Below are 16827 nucleotides of genomic sequence, written 5' to 3'. Positions count from 1 at the left end.
TGGCAAGTAGACTTTGACAACCTGTGTTTTTGAAACACTTTAAACAAAATTCATCAAGGCATCTTAGTGTGAAACAGAAATAATAGATTACATACAAGTAATAAGAAGCATGTGTATAAAGATAGAAAAGAAACAACACATTTAAAGGTAGGTGAAGAAAACATACATCATCATATATATCAAAGATAAGCACAATGTATGTAAATATGGTCACAAGACCAGTGTATAAGAAAAAGGAAGTAAGCACTTTCCCTAACAAAATGAAACACATCTCCCCTTTATAGAGGCATGTATTTCTCCCCCTAACATATAGAATCTTTAAAAAGAAACCACATATTTCTACAATTTCTCCCCCTTTTTGTCATGATTGATAAAGGGTACAAGAAGCTAGAAAGTTTCACTTGAGAAACATAAAGATGATCAAGGATGATCAAGGATGATCAAGAAATCCATAAAAATGCATGAATGTAAAGAAACAAGATGCTATGGATGATAAGATAAAAGAAAGATGCAAAATATGTGAAAAACAATGCATGCAAGAGGATCTTGATCGATCGAGAGGTGTTAAGAAGCTATCGAGCAGACAGAAAAGTTCTCGATCGATACACCTAGCTATCAAGAGGTGTCGAGATTGTGATAAAAATTAGCTGAAGATCTCGATAGAAAAGCCAGGTGTTGAGAGGTGTCGAGGAGCTATCGAGATTGCCTAAAAACAGTTTTTCAAATAAGAGAAAAACACATACATGAATGCAATCAAGCACGCAACTCAACCAAAGATCCAAACACCATATTATCCTCTCAAAATCATCTCTCAACTGCAATTTTAAGCACAATGATCCCAAAAACATACACACACTAAACAAGTCTAACCAACTTTATATTTCAAAAATAAGTTAAGACAGTTTAGTGAGCATACATTAACATATGTAAAATCTTGTGATAGTCAAATCACATTGTACCTGTACATGTATCAAAAGTAGTAAAGAGTGTTGCATGTTGTGTGTGAAAAATATCGCAAGATTGCATAAGTGTATACATGTTATGATGATTTGAGATGTAATAAAATCACTATAACTCACACACAATCATAACTGTTTGATGGGGACTATCACCTTCGAGGTACATTCTATAACTCCCACATCTCCTAGAATACACGCTTGCAATCATATTTAAAGCATTTTGATCTTTTTGCTTTTCATTTTCTTTGCATATTTTATTTAAGCAAATCATGCATGAGCATATAAGAGAGAGAAAAGAAATACCCAATGATGGTAAGCATTTGACATTCCAATTTTGCTATGTTGAAGTACACAAATGTCATTGACACTGCACTTTTGCTATGCCGAAGCATATAGGTGTCATATTGTGATTGGCGGGCAACAGTGGTGAGATAGTTATTTTTGCCTTTCTTTTAGGATTTTCTAGTCCTTCCCGTCAAAAAGAGTGGTACAAGTGTTAAGTACAAGAGATAACTTAATCTTACTCGTCAGAAACAAGAGCCACAAAGCTCACTTGCTTAGTTGTGCATAGAGATGCTCATCTAAGCTACGAGAGATACAAAGTTTAGAAAACTTTGTTTTAAAAGTCATCTAAGGTACACAAGTACCAATGTACACAAAACACACACTGTTTTTGTATTTTTCAATTATTTATTTATTTTTATATGAAAAAAAAATAAAACAAAACTGAAAATAAGCAAACAAAAAACATGTTAAGCAAAGCAAAGCATAAAACTAGATGCAAATGTACGAAAGCATGATTCCAAAAACAAATAAGAAATCAAGAAAGAAAGTCCAACTTTAGATAGAAAGAATTAAAGCAAAGGACAAAGAAAGAGACAATTAAGTCTTAGGATCCTTTATCACCCACACAACACGAGTCATTGGCCGTGAAGATGGAAAGGCATGTGTCCTAGTATAACTACTAAAGGACATAGAGGAATTAGAATTCCCCTAAAATTGAGTCAAGAAGCTCAAAACTTTTAATAAGTCACCAAGAATAGGTACAGAGCCTTTAGATAAAAGATGAGAGCCATTTGACACTCGCTTATGAGGAAACAACTTGAAACAATTAGGACGAATGTGTCTAGAAATACTACAATGGTGACAAACATGAGCAGTTTTAGAGCTACTCAGCTTCCTAGAAGGAGGCCTAACCTTAGAAGTTGACAGAGACCTCAACTTAGAACAATTTGGCCTAATATGACCAACAATATGACAATGATGACAAGTGGGGACAAATTCAGAATTTTTATTCAACCTAGGAGGAGTTTTAGACATAGGTTTATAAACTTCAGCGTTAACATCATATTGTTTACCTTTGTCTATCCTAGCAATATTAGCCTTCAACTCTTGATTATTCCTTTTAAAGGGAGGAATATAAAAAAAAAAAAAAAAAAAAAAAAAAAAAAAAAAAAAAAAAAAAATTTCTTTTGAGTTAGGCTCAATAACAAGTTTGGCACTAGTTAATTTTCAACTTCAATTTTAAATTCAACTAGTTGCTCTTCCAAACTCTTAATTTTGTCCACTTGAGATGAAATTTTATTTTTAAAATTCTCATTCAAATTATTAGCTTCATCCAATTTTGCAATCAAATCATCTCTTTCAAGTTTGACCTTTCTAAAATTAGCTTTTAATTTTGTAGAACATTTAAGCGATTTCATACAAAAATTATAAAGCTTGCAGTAGGCATCTTGAATATCATCATCATCATTCAACACAAGATCATGCAAAAAAAAAAAATAAATAAAGAGTTTCCATGACAACAAGGGTCAATGGATCACACAACAAAGATTATAACCTAATTAGAGTGTGCCTGCTTTGATACCACTTGTTGGAACATTTAGACCCCGATTGATAGAATTAACAAGTTTTAAACACAAGTTGTTAATTAGATTTATTATGAATAAAACTTGTTAAAACAAACAAACATCAATATCATGTCAAAATCATGCAGCGAAAAAATAAATAAGATAAGATATGATGACCTAGGAAAACCAATCAAACAAACTAGTTTCACAGTAAAAAACCTGGGAGGAAACCTTCCTGAAAAGCAATTCACTATAGTAAAGAGAAGTTTTAGATCTAGTACAAAACCTTTGTCCCTAAACTTTACAATCCCCGTAGATGAACTCACAGAAGAAACCTTTTATCGCTTCAGAACCTCTTAACTCTTCAATATATGAACACCACCCTTTTTGTTGCACGGATCCCAGTACATGACTAACACACCAACTAGAAAAAGATGTTGGCTGCAAGGTTCTTCACTTCATCAACAATGAAGATCAAGAAGCACTTGGTTACAAAACTGTAAGACGCAAAGATGCAGTAGCTTCTTTCAGAGAGAATAAGGCATCGGTCACCTTTTGCATATGTTCTCCTTGTATTCTCATATGTGACAGCCTCTAAAATAAGCCTTATATAGGTCTAAGGTTGTAAGAAAAGAAACCCTACACATACATGTCATCATGGGCCGAAAATCAAATCTAAATTCCTGTAATCTCGATAGATACCTCGATCGATCAAGAATCTGTCGAGCTTCATTCATTAAATCTTGATAAATAGTTCTCTGTCGAGCAGCTGTCGAGCTATCTGTCCACAGCTATCGAACTATTTGTCTAGCTTTAATGAATAGCCCTTCTTCACTTGTTTCTTGGTCCAATCTTCATGGCATTAATACTAGACTTGAATAACATGTTTCTTGAAGTATTAAATACATCCTAGATCTACCCAAATACAAGTAAAGTGTGTTTTGTCAAAAGATTAACCAACTACATTAAATATTGACCTATGTTCCTAACATGAATCACATATGTCCTAACATGAACAAACGATAAAACTACTCTAAGCTATATTCATCAAATATCAACAATAAAATGAAAATTAAAAGAGTAGGGAAGAATGATGCAAACACAAGAGAACACTGAGACGTGTTATTAAAGAGGAAACCGAAGAACTCGGTGAAAATCCTCTCCGATGCCCTCCAAGCAGTAAATCAATTCATTAGAGAATAAGTTGGAGTACACAAATAATAAAAAATACTCCAATCCTAGTCTACCCCATGTACTTGAGCCCTCCAACCTCTTGCTACCAACTGGTTTGACGAAACCTTGTCTTCTCTATCTTTCTCGAATCACACAATTCAATCTGATTGCATCTGCCAACGATTGGCTTCTTCCAATGCTTCCCACTAGCACCAAAACCTCACTTGACACTCATATTAGGTGTGGTAAGTGTTTGGGCTATCAAACTCTCAAGGATTTAGAGATGGAGAGGTAGGCGTAAAGGAAATCCACAAGGAAAAGTGTAGATGATTGTAGATATAACAATCCCTAACTCTCAAGTGTGTGCTAGGGTTTTCTCTCTGAAAAGAAATCCTTACAATATGTAGGTAATAAGGGTATATATAGTGTGGGTAAAGACTTGGTAGAGCAGAAATGACAAAATAGCATAACAGAATGTTTCGTAATTATTTCGTGAGAAGGCCTTACCCACAAGAGACTCGTGAAGACGAGGCTGTCAGGACTCTTCGCATTCCAGTCATGTGCTCAACACATGGCTACTTCGCGAGTTAGCTTCTCGTGAAATCCACTTGATTTTCAATATAAGCTTGAGTTTTCACACTCTCTCTCACACACAACCCTTACAATAAAAATCCCACATAAATACATGGTAAAAATGATTGAATAGAATTACAATCAAATTTGGTACGGAATTAAAGCCAATACAAAATAATTGTAAATAACAACTTTACAATCTCCCCCTTTGGCTATTCCGTGACAAAACCCCTAAAACAAACTCTAGACTTAAACATGAGTTTGGGAACAATGGCAAAACTCACTCACTCCAAATTCTAGAAGCTACAAAGCACTTGCACCGTATACACTTGTATCCTGAAACACTCGCACACAAACAAAACTATCATTAAGCTCATGACAAGTTGACATAAGGTACATATAGGAACAAGTAAAATGCAATCAAGGTGTTAAACAAGATATAATCTATGAAGTGTAACTTGATCAAACATGAACAATCATTAAAGAATGACTGCAATGAACATTTATCTAGTAAATGATCATCTGGACATGCAATGCAATTAAGAGCAACGCAAAAATCAATTGCACATCTAACACACAACCAATGCAAAATACCAAGGTATTTGCATCAAGAATACAAGATCCAACAAGGGCACAAAAGAAGAGTACTAAAGATAATGCATACATAATCTAAAAGTACTAATAAGCTACAAAGCAAACAATACAAAGAAAGTACTAAAGATAAATTGAAATTTAAACTAAAGTACTTTAAAGATTTAAAAGAAAGCAATGTAAATAGCATAAAACAAAATATTAAATGTAGGCTTTTCTTGCTCTTGCTCTTCATCTCCAGTGCTCCCCCTTTAATCTAGCTCTTTCTCCCCTTATCATTACACTCCTCCTATCATGAACCATCTCCCCCTTTTTGTCATGGAATAGCTAGTCCTCATCTTCCTCTAGCTCCTTTGAATTTGGTCCAATTGAGTTTGGAAAGACGTGAACTTTATGTCAAAATGGATGTGTTGGGAGTGCGTAATAGATGAAAGTCCGATTAGCTTGTTACTGATGTCTTGGATGGATGACATAATGTTGTCTAACTTCTCATCATAAGGATGTAAGCTAGAGCGTGAACCACCATGAGGAGCATGACTCTCTTGTTTGACTCCCTTTCGACTGTGATCGATGCTAGCATTAAGAGTGCGAATATTGATTGGGCTTTGCTTTGGATAAGGGTACTCATTTTCCAATGGATGAACGCCTTTGAGCTTCAAGATTTTTGAAATGAGGCAACAGAAAGGAAGGCATTTCCTTGAGGCAGTTCTCTCAACAGTCTTGCTCAAGATATGGAAGATATGAGAGCAAATATCGATTTCTTCATCAATGATCAGGTCATGAAGGAATAAAGCCCGACCAAGATTCATGTACCTTGTGCTTGAGAGAGGATATAGGTTGTGAAACATGATTTTTATGCACAGCCTCAATTCGGGAGATAGTGATGCAACACTAACTAATTTCCCATTAGGAGATAACTCCAAGTTTTCTCCAAAAGTTTCTCGAAGCAAGTCTACCTTTAGATCCAAGTCATCGTACACCAGTGGTTTTTTGAACACTGGCCTGTTGCTTTGCAAAATGATGGCAAGATAAGAGGGTGTCACTGTGAGATCCTATCCTCTAACCCAACATTTCAGTTCATCCTCATCATAAATGGCATTTGCATAGAATTCCTTCACCATTTCTTTGTATGTTTCGTCAAAGTTGGATAGCAGAAAATTCTAATCCTCGACGGCGAACCATTTCGGAATGTTCGTATCAAGCAAAGACGCTTGCTCAACCACCTTTTCAACCAACAAGGGAGCATCTTTGAAGTACTTCTCATAGGCTTGAGATGCGGCATATGATCTGAACTTGTCGGACTCATAAAATCCTATCGATGATCAAGTCTTCTTTGACTTTAGGGTGAGGCTATCAACATCAATCACCGGTTCTTTTCCTTTGCTACTACTTCCTTTCATAGCTGATTTCTTGAATGCAGACATCTTCAAGAACAATCATGTAACATCAAAGAACAAAATGGAACACAAAAGGATAACAAACTTGATTAGTAGCAAGTTAGTTCCAAATTAAACAACTAGTCCTACAAAGAACATAAAACACTATCCCAAGATCATGTTATCAGTGCTAAACATGTAACAAAACTTATTTAGCATGAGTGAAATGCAAAAAATGTCAAGTGAACAAGTGTGTGCATCAAGTGTGCATGTGGTGTGCATATGTGATGCATGACCAAGGCATGACTAAGCACATTTGGGTCAAAGTGTGTAAAACACACACCCAATGATCAAAATATGATAAACATGTATAATCATGGTAATCCCCAAAGTTTGGTACTCATCGAAGTCCAAACGAACATCAAAATTCCATTTAGGCATTTTATCAAACACCTAGTATGCACATACATAACTAACATGTAAAACAATGCATGAACATGTCAAAATCTTGCCTAAATACATGTTAAAATTCCACTTGGGGCCAACACAAACACAATCAAAGAAATTGGGACAGAGCCCAATCAAGAAAATCAAGAAATTTTGCATAATATTAAGTTTTCGCAACATTTTCAAAAATATACCCAACCCAAGAAATGCTAGAATCTAAGACATAAACTAAGGAATCAAGGATTAAAGAATGATGAAACATAACTTAGTGAGACTTAGAGTTGATTGAACTTGAGTTTTTGTTAGGTTTTTGAGAGAAAATATGTTTTGGGTTGAGAGAGGCTTGAGAGGGGCAAAGGGGTTGTGTTTGAAAACCGTCATAGTCTGCCCTTCAAAAACTGAAAACACGCAATTTTCACAGGTAAGTTTCTCGCAAAAATGCCACTGAAGCATGTAAATTGTTTTGCGGGTAAATTTTTCTCGCGAGACAGTCACGAAAGTTTTTGTCTGAATTTAGTGTTTTCAATTTTTGCCATCCTCATTTTCGTGGGAAGAGCTAACTCACGAAACTTCTTATGAAAATTCCTCTGAAAGAGTTTTTAAGTAAAACAAGAAACAGACAATATGTACAAAAACTCTAAAGACACAAAAGCATAAAAACACTTTCAAAAACATATAAAATACTCAAAAATCTTTTTAGGTTTGATCGACAAGCAATTGAGTATACACATCACATTTGAACACGTACAATCACATAAATGAAATAAGCATTCATTGAACATTAGACTTGTGTGTTGTGTGTGTGGATCAAGTATGAACTAGTTTATAGTCTAGTATGAAGCTTCAATGATCAATTCAATCAAGTCATACATGACTAGTACAAAGTCAAGTGACCTATTTCACTTGTAGAAATGAACATATATGTCCCCTCACCAATGTGATTATACTTGATTGACTGCTTTTTGTTTTGCTTCCATTTACATACTTTTGATCAAAACAGCTCAAATTTTTAAGATGCGATACCATAAACATTTTAAGGTAACTTTGACAATTTAGCCTTTGGCTTTTGGCACCATACATTTTAGTACAAATCGCTTTCCCTTTTTCCTAATCAAATACTAGTATGTGCGATGGTCTTTTCAGATCAAAATTCTCTTTTCAAGATTGACATTTGTAGAGCTCTTGAAAAAGAAAAAAAAAATGTGAGGAGATATATAGACATAAGTCTACGCATGTATCAAGATCAAGCAAATCTAATTACCAATCATTTATGATAAGCTTGAAGATCTATTTACAACCATCAAACGTAGATTTCTAGATGACGCTCACACTTGGAAAATGTGCATACATAATAAGTTAAGCTCGTAAATGTACTAGGCCATTAGTACGAAGGTATTAGGCCAAACTCTCATGTGATATACACAACACAAGCAATCAAACTTTTTGGAGTTTTTTCAATTTTTATGGGTTTTTGAATTTTTCAACACACTTTAATACAGAACATGAAAAGTAAGATCAACAAAAACAACAAGTACAAAACAAACTTGAAAAAGAAACATCATCGAACCAAACAAGTGACACCTATATAGCAAGTATGCAACAATGAACAGCATGAGGTCACACAAGAGATAGAAGTCAAGGGATGACACCGACACCAATGGTCTTACGGAGAGACTCAAATTGTGGACAATCGAGAGGTCTGGTAAATATGTTTGCCTTTGGGTTGTTTGTGTTGATAAACTCCAGGCACATAATCTTCTCCTCCACCAAGTCTCGAATGAAGTGGTACCGAATCTCGATATGCTTCAACTTCGAGTCTGAATTGGATTTTTTGTAAGGTTTATGGAACTTGTGTTATCACAGAACACACACACAGTCTTGAGTGATTCCATAATCATGTAAGAGCTTCTTCATCCACAATAGTTGTGCACAACAACTCCCCATTGCGATGTATTCAGCTTTAGCCGTTGATAGAGAGACTAAATTTTGTTTTTTTCTCACCCACACCACCAAGTTATTTCCGAGGTAAAAACAACCACCCAAGGTGCTCTTCCTATCATCAATGCACCCGGCCTAGTCAGCATTTGAATATCCAACTAAGCACTCATTTGAGTCTCTTGAATACCAAATTCCATAGTCGGATGTGCCATTGATATAACGAACAATTCATTTGATCGCTGTCAAGTGGGACTCTTTGGGTGTTGCCTGAAATCGTGCACATACCCTACACTAAAGGTAATGTCCGGCCTATTCATAGTAAGGTAGAGAAGACTGTCGATCATGCTTTGATAGTGTTGGATCTACTTCCACACCGGATGGATCAAGGCTTAGTTTTATCGAGAAACTCATAGGAGTGAATGCATGCTTCTTGGAGTATAAGCCGAATCTCTTTACAAGATTTTTGGCATACGTCTCTTGAGATAAAAATATCTCATCTTTTCATTGTTTCACTTGAAGATCTAGAAAGTAGTTTAGCTCCCCCATCATGCTCATTTCAAATTCCTTTTTCATTTCTTCCGAAAAATCTTGAGCAAGGTGATCAATTGTGGATCCGAATACAATGTCATCCATTTATACTTGAGCAATGAGAAGAGATTTCTCATCTCTTTTAACAAAAAGTGTTCGATTGGCTTGATCTCTCTTGAAACCATGATCTAAAAGGTATGTGGTGAGACGATCATACCATGCCCTTAGTGCTTGCTTCAACCCTTACAATGCTTTCTTCAATCTTAGCACATGGTTCAGAAAGTGAGGGTCTTGAAATCCCTTTGGTTGCTCAACATACACTTCTTCGTTAAAAAGTCCGTTAAAAAATGCACTCTTCACACCCATTTGGTATAGCTTGAAGTTCATAATACTCGCTATGGAAAGAAGAATTAGGATTGACTCTAGTCTTGCTACCAGAGCAAATGACTCATCAAAGTCTACGCCTTCAACTTGAGTATATCCTTGAGCCACCAATCTAAACTTGCTTCAAACAACTTCACCATCTTCATCGATCTTGTTCTTAAAGATCCACTTGGTGCTAATTACATGTGTATCCTTGGGCCTTGGTACCAACTCCCATACATCATTTCTAACAAATTGATGTAACTCTTGGTGCATGGATTCTACCCAATTCTCATCTTTCAAGACTTCTTCCACTTTTGTGGGTTCAAATTGAGCAAGATAGCAATTATACATTACATGATTCACACTATAGCTCGGTCCTCTTCTCAAACGGAGTCACTAATCTAAATCACTAATGATGTTGCTTTTGGGATGATTGAGAGTTACTCTTGACAACAATTTCTTGGAAGTGAAGGGTTCCCCATCACGAGAAATTGGAGCTTGAACTTCCGGAGGTGTGGGTGGGCTTGAAGACCCTTGTGTTGATCTAGTCTCCCTTCTTGATGTAGTAGGTGTAGACTTCTTTTCCAGTGATTCTCTCTCACCATCATCACTTTGAGACATGTTATCATCACCCTTATTCTTCTTGAGGCTTGGTGCTTCGCCATCCTCATCAACATCCTTTTCCGGACTGGTGTCATCTATAACCACATTTATCGATTCCATCACCATCTTAGTGTGCTTATTGTACACTCTATATGCTTGGCTATTTATGGATTATCTTAGGAAAATCCCTTTGTCACTCTTAACATAAAACTTCCCAAGATTCTCCCTATCATTGAGAATGTAATATTTACTTCCAAATACTCGAAAGTACTTCACCTTCGGCTTCTTTTCCCTCCAAATCTCATATGATGTCTTCTTTGTTCCTGCTTGGAAGAAAATCCTATTCCCAATGTGGCATGATGTGTTCACCGCTTTAGCCCAAAACTTCTATGGAATGTTTTTGTTGAGAAGCATTACTCTCACCATCTCTTAGATCACCCAGTTCTCTCTTTCAACTACCCCATTTTGTTGTGGGGTCTTTGGAGCGGAGAATTCCTTTTTGATATCGTGCTCATTGCAAAACACTTCAAATTTTGCATTTTTAAACTCCTTCCCATGATCACTCTTGATTTTGACTATGGGAACTCCCTTTTTATTTTGGAGCCTCTTGCATAATCTTTCCATCTTGTTGCATGCCTCCGACTTCTCTCTAAGGAATTCCACCCAAGAGTACCTTAAGAAATCATCAACCACAACCATGATGTATCGTTTTCCACCCATACTTTCTATTCTCGTTGGACCCATTAGATCCATATGAAGCAACTACATTTACTTTGGGATGGGTTGATTTAGTTTGTTTACCCGATTAATATGGACCACAAACATTTTTCTCAATCTTTCCAAACTTCGACAAACCAATCATCGCTTCAAGCTTCAAGACTTTTTCCACTTGCTTGTATTTGCTTGCCCAAAACGTTGATGCCATAACTCCAAATGATTTACTCAAGCACTCCGACATGATATGCTTGGCTTGGGAATAACACCATAGCAATTGTCAGTGGTCCTAAGTCCCTTCAAGACTTGTACACCTTCTTCACTGAGAATTAGACACCCTTTCTTTGAGAATTGAACTAGAAAGTCTTCATCGCATATTTGGGTGACACTCAGCAAGTTCACTTTCAACCCTTTGATGTAAAGAACATTGGTCAACAAAGGAAGTCCCAGAATATTGATAGTTCCTTTTTCGAGAACTTATGAGTGGCTACCATCTCCAAATATCACAAAACCTTCCTCCTTCTCTTAAAGAGTTTTGAAGAGTGTTTTATCTCCGGTCTTGTGCCTTGAACACCCACTGTCAAGATACCACAAACATGAATTAAACACTTTCAATGCGGTATGGACAAAAAGACAAGCATGAGATAAACATTCTTGACCATTAAAGCAAGACTTATCTTCCTTCATTTCATTCATAGATGAGTGAAGCTTTCTTTTCAAACCATCAATATTATCACACAAATGTCTATTCCTTCTCCTATATTTTGCAATTATGGAATTCGACTCACACAAGCTATTTTGAATATCATGATTCCTATGCTCTAAACAATTCAACATGTGTACAAAAATTCTATCATGTTCCTTAGAATTGAATAACTTTAAAAGCTCATTGCTAGGAAAGTCTCCAAAGATGCTCATAGAGTCATTATCACAAACACATGAACTATGCTTCATGTTGGCCTTTGCCATAGCACTATCCATAGCAGGCCAAGGGGTCTAGGATCACACTTAGGTAATGAAACCACAACAAGTGCACCTACTCTGATACCAACGGAAAGCTCGAATATGTGTGAATACACAAGAGCTTGTTTAGACCCCCAATTAAAAGTTATGGCTCGGTTGCTTTTACTCTAACTTAAACTAAGTGTGAAATAAGAGTAAATGCATGCAAACAAATGATAAAACTACTATAAGCCATATTCATCAAATATTAGGAAAGAATGATGCAAACACAAGATAACAACAAGACGTGTTATCCAAGAGGAAATCAAAGAACTCAGTGAAAAACCTCTCTGCCGCCTCCAAGCGGTAAATCAATCCACTAGAGAATAAGTTGGAGTACACAAATAACGAAAGACACTCCAATCCTAGTCTACCTAATGTACTTGAGCCCTCCAAGCTCCTGCTACCAACTGGTTTGACAAAACCTTGTCTTCTCTAACTTTCTCGGATCACGCAATTCAATCAGTTGCATCCGCCAACGATTGGTTTCTTCCAATGCTTCCCAACAGCACCAAAACCTCACTTGACACTTAGATTAGGTGTGGTAAGTGTTTGAGCTATCAGCCTCTCAAGGATTTAGGGATGGAGAGGTAAGAATAGAGGAAAACCACAAGGAAAAGTGTAGATGATTATGGGTATAACAATTTCTAACTCTTAAGTGTGTATGCTAGGTTTTTCTCTTTGAAAAGCACTCCTTACAATATGTGGGTAATGAGGATATGTATAGTCTGGGTAAAGACTTGGTAGAGCAGAAATGACAAGATAGCAAAACAAAATGTTTCACGAGCATTTCATGGGAAGGCCTTACCCACGAGACACTCACGAAAACCAGGCTGTCATGACTCTTTGCATTCCAGTCATGTACTCAACACATGGCTACTTCGTGGGTTAGCTTCTCGTGAGCTTGTCGCGAAATCCACTTGATCTTCAATATAAGCTTGAGACTTCACACTCTCTCTCACACACAACCCTTACAATAAAAATCCCACATAAATACATGGAAAAAATGATTGAATAGAATTACAATCAAATTTAGCACGGAAATAAAGCCAATACAAAATAATTGTAAATAACAACTTTACAGTAACTACCATAGAGTCCTAGTCCTAGCTTGGGGAAAAAAAACAAAAAACAAAAAACAAAAAAACAAAAATATAAGAGAATCTCAGAATATTTGAAGGATCAATATGTCAATGCTTGTTAAGAGAGCTTATATGACATGTAGTTTTGTAAATTTAAATACAAATGGCAGGTAGCATAGACAGGGACGGACCCATGTACATGGCCCAACATTTTGAAATTTTCCTATATATATATATATATATATAAATATTTTAATGTTTTCAAAATTTAGCTTACAAAAATAAGAGTTAGCCCCCCCAAATATTTGAACTAATCCAATGATGCTTTAAAAAAAAAAATGGTCTAATAGTTATAGAAACATAACTTTATTTTTTGCAATTTTATTTTTATTGTAAAATGTGCTCTTAAATCTGTAAAATATTTGACAAAGTTTGGCACCAAACATGTCTGGATCTATCTCTTTCAACCCTTTATGTGGCAATTAAGAATTCATTGACTTATTAGAAAAATCTTATCACTAAAACTACACATGAAATGTCTTTTTAGTTGTCACATAATGGGTTAGAGCAAAATAGCTTCAAATATGTTTAAAGCATAACTTATTCCTCCAAGTTTTGAATTAGTCATGTTTTTGAAAATTTCATTAGTTTGGTTAAAAGATTTTTTTACTTATTTTAGTATAAAATATGATAATTTGTATTGAAAATGAAACTTTTAAAGAATTTCACACTAAAAATAAATTTTATTTTATGAAAGATCGTCATCAAACATAATTTTGATTTAAAATACTATGCAAATTTTTTTTTTTTTTGGTTGGGTGTGTGTATATATATAATTTATCAAATAAAAAAGTGTGTGTGTGTGTATATATGTGTGTGTGGGGGGTTGTTTTGATAAATATATTAGTACTGCAACTTAACCCTCCAAACAAAAATTTCTGGCTCTGCCCCTACATGGGAATATTCTTATAGTGGAGTTATGGCCTGTTTGGATGGAGGGGGGAAGGAGGGGCAATAGTAGGGAGTAAAGTAAAGTTGGCTAAAAATAAATTAATCTTGTGCTAAATATACTCTACTCTACTCCCCTCCTTACCTCTCAATCCAAACAAACCATTAGTTACCACCTGGGAAGCTGACTTGGAGTTTGATATGCTATAGTTGTTGCTAGTTTATTATTATTTTCTGTCTAAGTCTGTTACTAACTTAGTATATAAACAAACAGAGCTTGTAATTCACTTTAAGCTTAATGCATGTAATATATTCGTTCAATCTTAATAAAGCACAAACAGTACATGCATCTTAATGCATAGTAAATTATTAGAGGAAGAAAAACGAACAAAAATACTATTGCCAGTAGAATGGTAAAAAATTGTTTGTCAATGCAGCAAAGCGAAACAGGTGGTGGATGTGGCTCATTGTGGCAGTAGGAGGAGTCATTATCATCTTGTTCTTCTTCTTATGCTATGCAAAAATAAATAAAAAACGCGTAGCGGAAGGTAATCAATGCTCTTGCCATAGATTTTGTTAGATATATTGCTGATGATCAAGTAGTAACAAACTTTCAATTAATACTTTGCATTTATGTTAATTAGGGGAGAGAAAAAGGAAACAAAATATGCTCATACAAGAACTTGGAGGTAATGCAATACCTTCCACTGTACATGACAACACGAAGAATCAAAACAACGATGGGCAAACTAGCCATGAGTTGCATGTTTTTAGCTTTGAAAGCATTACCATTGCTACAAGTAATTTCTCAACCGAAAATAAATTAGGAGAGGGTGGTTTTGGACCAGTTTATAAGGTAAGGCCTGTCAGTTCTCTACCCATTTCTTTACAACATTACTAAAAAGTATAAATATAACAAATTTTACTGCATGGTGAGGTGATAGATTTTGATTAGCACAACAATCACAACCGGCCATTTTTGCAGTTGTGAAAAATCTTATAAACTTTGTTGTACTTTTGTACTTATGGATTTCTTTATGATAACCATTTGAATCTAAGACCTAACTTAACCTAATTCTCTCTCCTTTTCTTTTTGTTTTTGGGATAAAATTTGAACTCAAGACTTAGTTTAGTTAATCCAATTAATCCGATCAATGAATTAGCACTTTGAGTAAGCCCTAGGGATAGCTAGAAACTTTCTAGAATGTTAGAAAATGAAAGTACATATTGAATTAAGGTAATGAGAGTAAAATATGACTAATGCAATATACTTTCAGGGAAAATTACCCAATGGACGAGAAATAGCAATAAAGAGACTTTCAAAAAGTTCCAGACAAGGATTGGTAGAATTCAAGAATGAAGTTATTCTCATTGCCCAACTCCAACACACTAATCTCGTAAGACTTTTAGGATTTTGCATTCAAGAAGAAGAAAATATACTAATCTATGAGTACATGCCCAACAAAAGTTTAGACATCTTCCTATTTGGTAAGACATATGTCCATTACTAGGAAAATTTGGTTATGCGATGATACATATTCCCTTTTATATTATATAGATTCAATCAATACTTATCATTTTCTTGCTTTTTTTTTTTATTTTTAATTTTTTTGTTGGTAAAATGAGTCAGATCCTGCTAAAAAGTACATATTAAATTGGAAAACATGCTTCAATATCATTGAAGGCATTGCTCAAGGACTTGTTTATCTTCACAAATATTCAAGACTAAGAATTGTTCACCGAGACTTAAAAGATAGCAACATTTTACTTGATGAAGAGATGAATCCAAAAATATCTGATTTTGGGTTAGCTAGAATATTTGGATTGAAAGAATCAGAAGAAAACACAAATAGAGTTGTTGGAACGTAGAAAGTATTCATTGCATTTCAAGCAAGTACAATCTAATTAACTCTATTTGTGAGCATGTATGTGCTTGTTTATACACTAAAGTTCATTGGTTAATTGTTATTTCAGTGGTTATATGTCCCCAGAGTATGCCATGAATGGTGTTGTTTCAATAAAAACTGACGTATTTAGCTTTGGAGTTCTACTATTAGAAATTGTGAGTGGCAAGAAAAATAATAGTCGTTATCATTCTAATCATCCACTCAACCTTATAGAATATGTAAGTTTTTCATTTGACCTTTCTTAATTTGTATACATGGAATTTAGAATTAATAGTTAATAATGTTTGTATAACTGGCCTTGTATCAGGCATGGAAATTATGGAATGAAGGTAAGGATTTAGAGCTAATTGACCCAACAATATTAGATGATTCATGCAGTCTATGTGAAGTATCGAGATGCATTCACATTGCTCTCTTATGCGTACAAGACCAAGCAACAGATAGACCGACCATGCTGAATGTTGTTTCTATGCTTTCAAATGAAACTCTTCAACTATCTCCTCCAAAGCAACCAATTTTTTTTTATTAACACATTTGTGGAAGAGATTTTGGTTTCAGAAATTAAGCCAGAAAGCTGTTCCGTAAATAGTGTCACGGTTTCTATGATGAAACCTAGATAAATACTAGAATATAGTATGTATATATATGCCATCTCAGCAAAAAAAAAAAAGTATGTATATATATGCCTTTGTGATAACTGATAAGGGCTATATAACTGATAAGGGCTATTGTTGATTATAACTAGTCAAGATATATCCTTGTTTCTAATG

The 16827-nt window shown here is 35.1% G+C and overlaps 1 protein-coding gene across 1 annotated transcript; it reads left to right on the top strand.

Moving 5' to 3' along the window:
* Nucleotides 1–14600: 14600 nt before the first annotated feature.
* LOC115990193 (G-type lectin S-receptor-like serine/threonine-protein kinase At1g67520) lies at nt 14601–16586 on the top strand. The gene is made up of 6 exons (XM_031114042.1): nt 14601–14698; nt 14795–15006; nt 15428–15638; nt 15781–16015; nt 16125–16212; nt 16365–16586. Exons 1-6 carry the CDS (start codon nt 14608–14610, stop codon nt 16584–16586), a joined length of 1059 nt encoding a protein of 352 aa, XP_030969902.1. The 5' UTR covers nt 14601–14607.
* The last annotated feature ends 241 nt before the right edge of the window (nt 16587–16827 follow it).

Source organism: Quercus lobata, chromosome 5, assembly GCF_001633185.2.
Source record: "Quercus lobata isolate SW786 chromosome 5, ValleyOak3.0 Primary Assembly, whole genome shotgun sequence".
Lineage (NCBI taxonomy): Eukaryota > Viridiplantae > Streptophyta > Magnoliopsida > Fagales > Fagaceae > Quercus > Quercus lobata.
The sequence above is the reverse complement of the archived record's forward strand: the minus strand, read 5'-3'. Positions and strand labels throughout refer to the sequence as shown.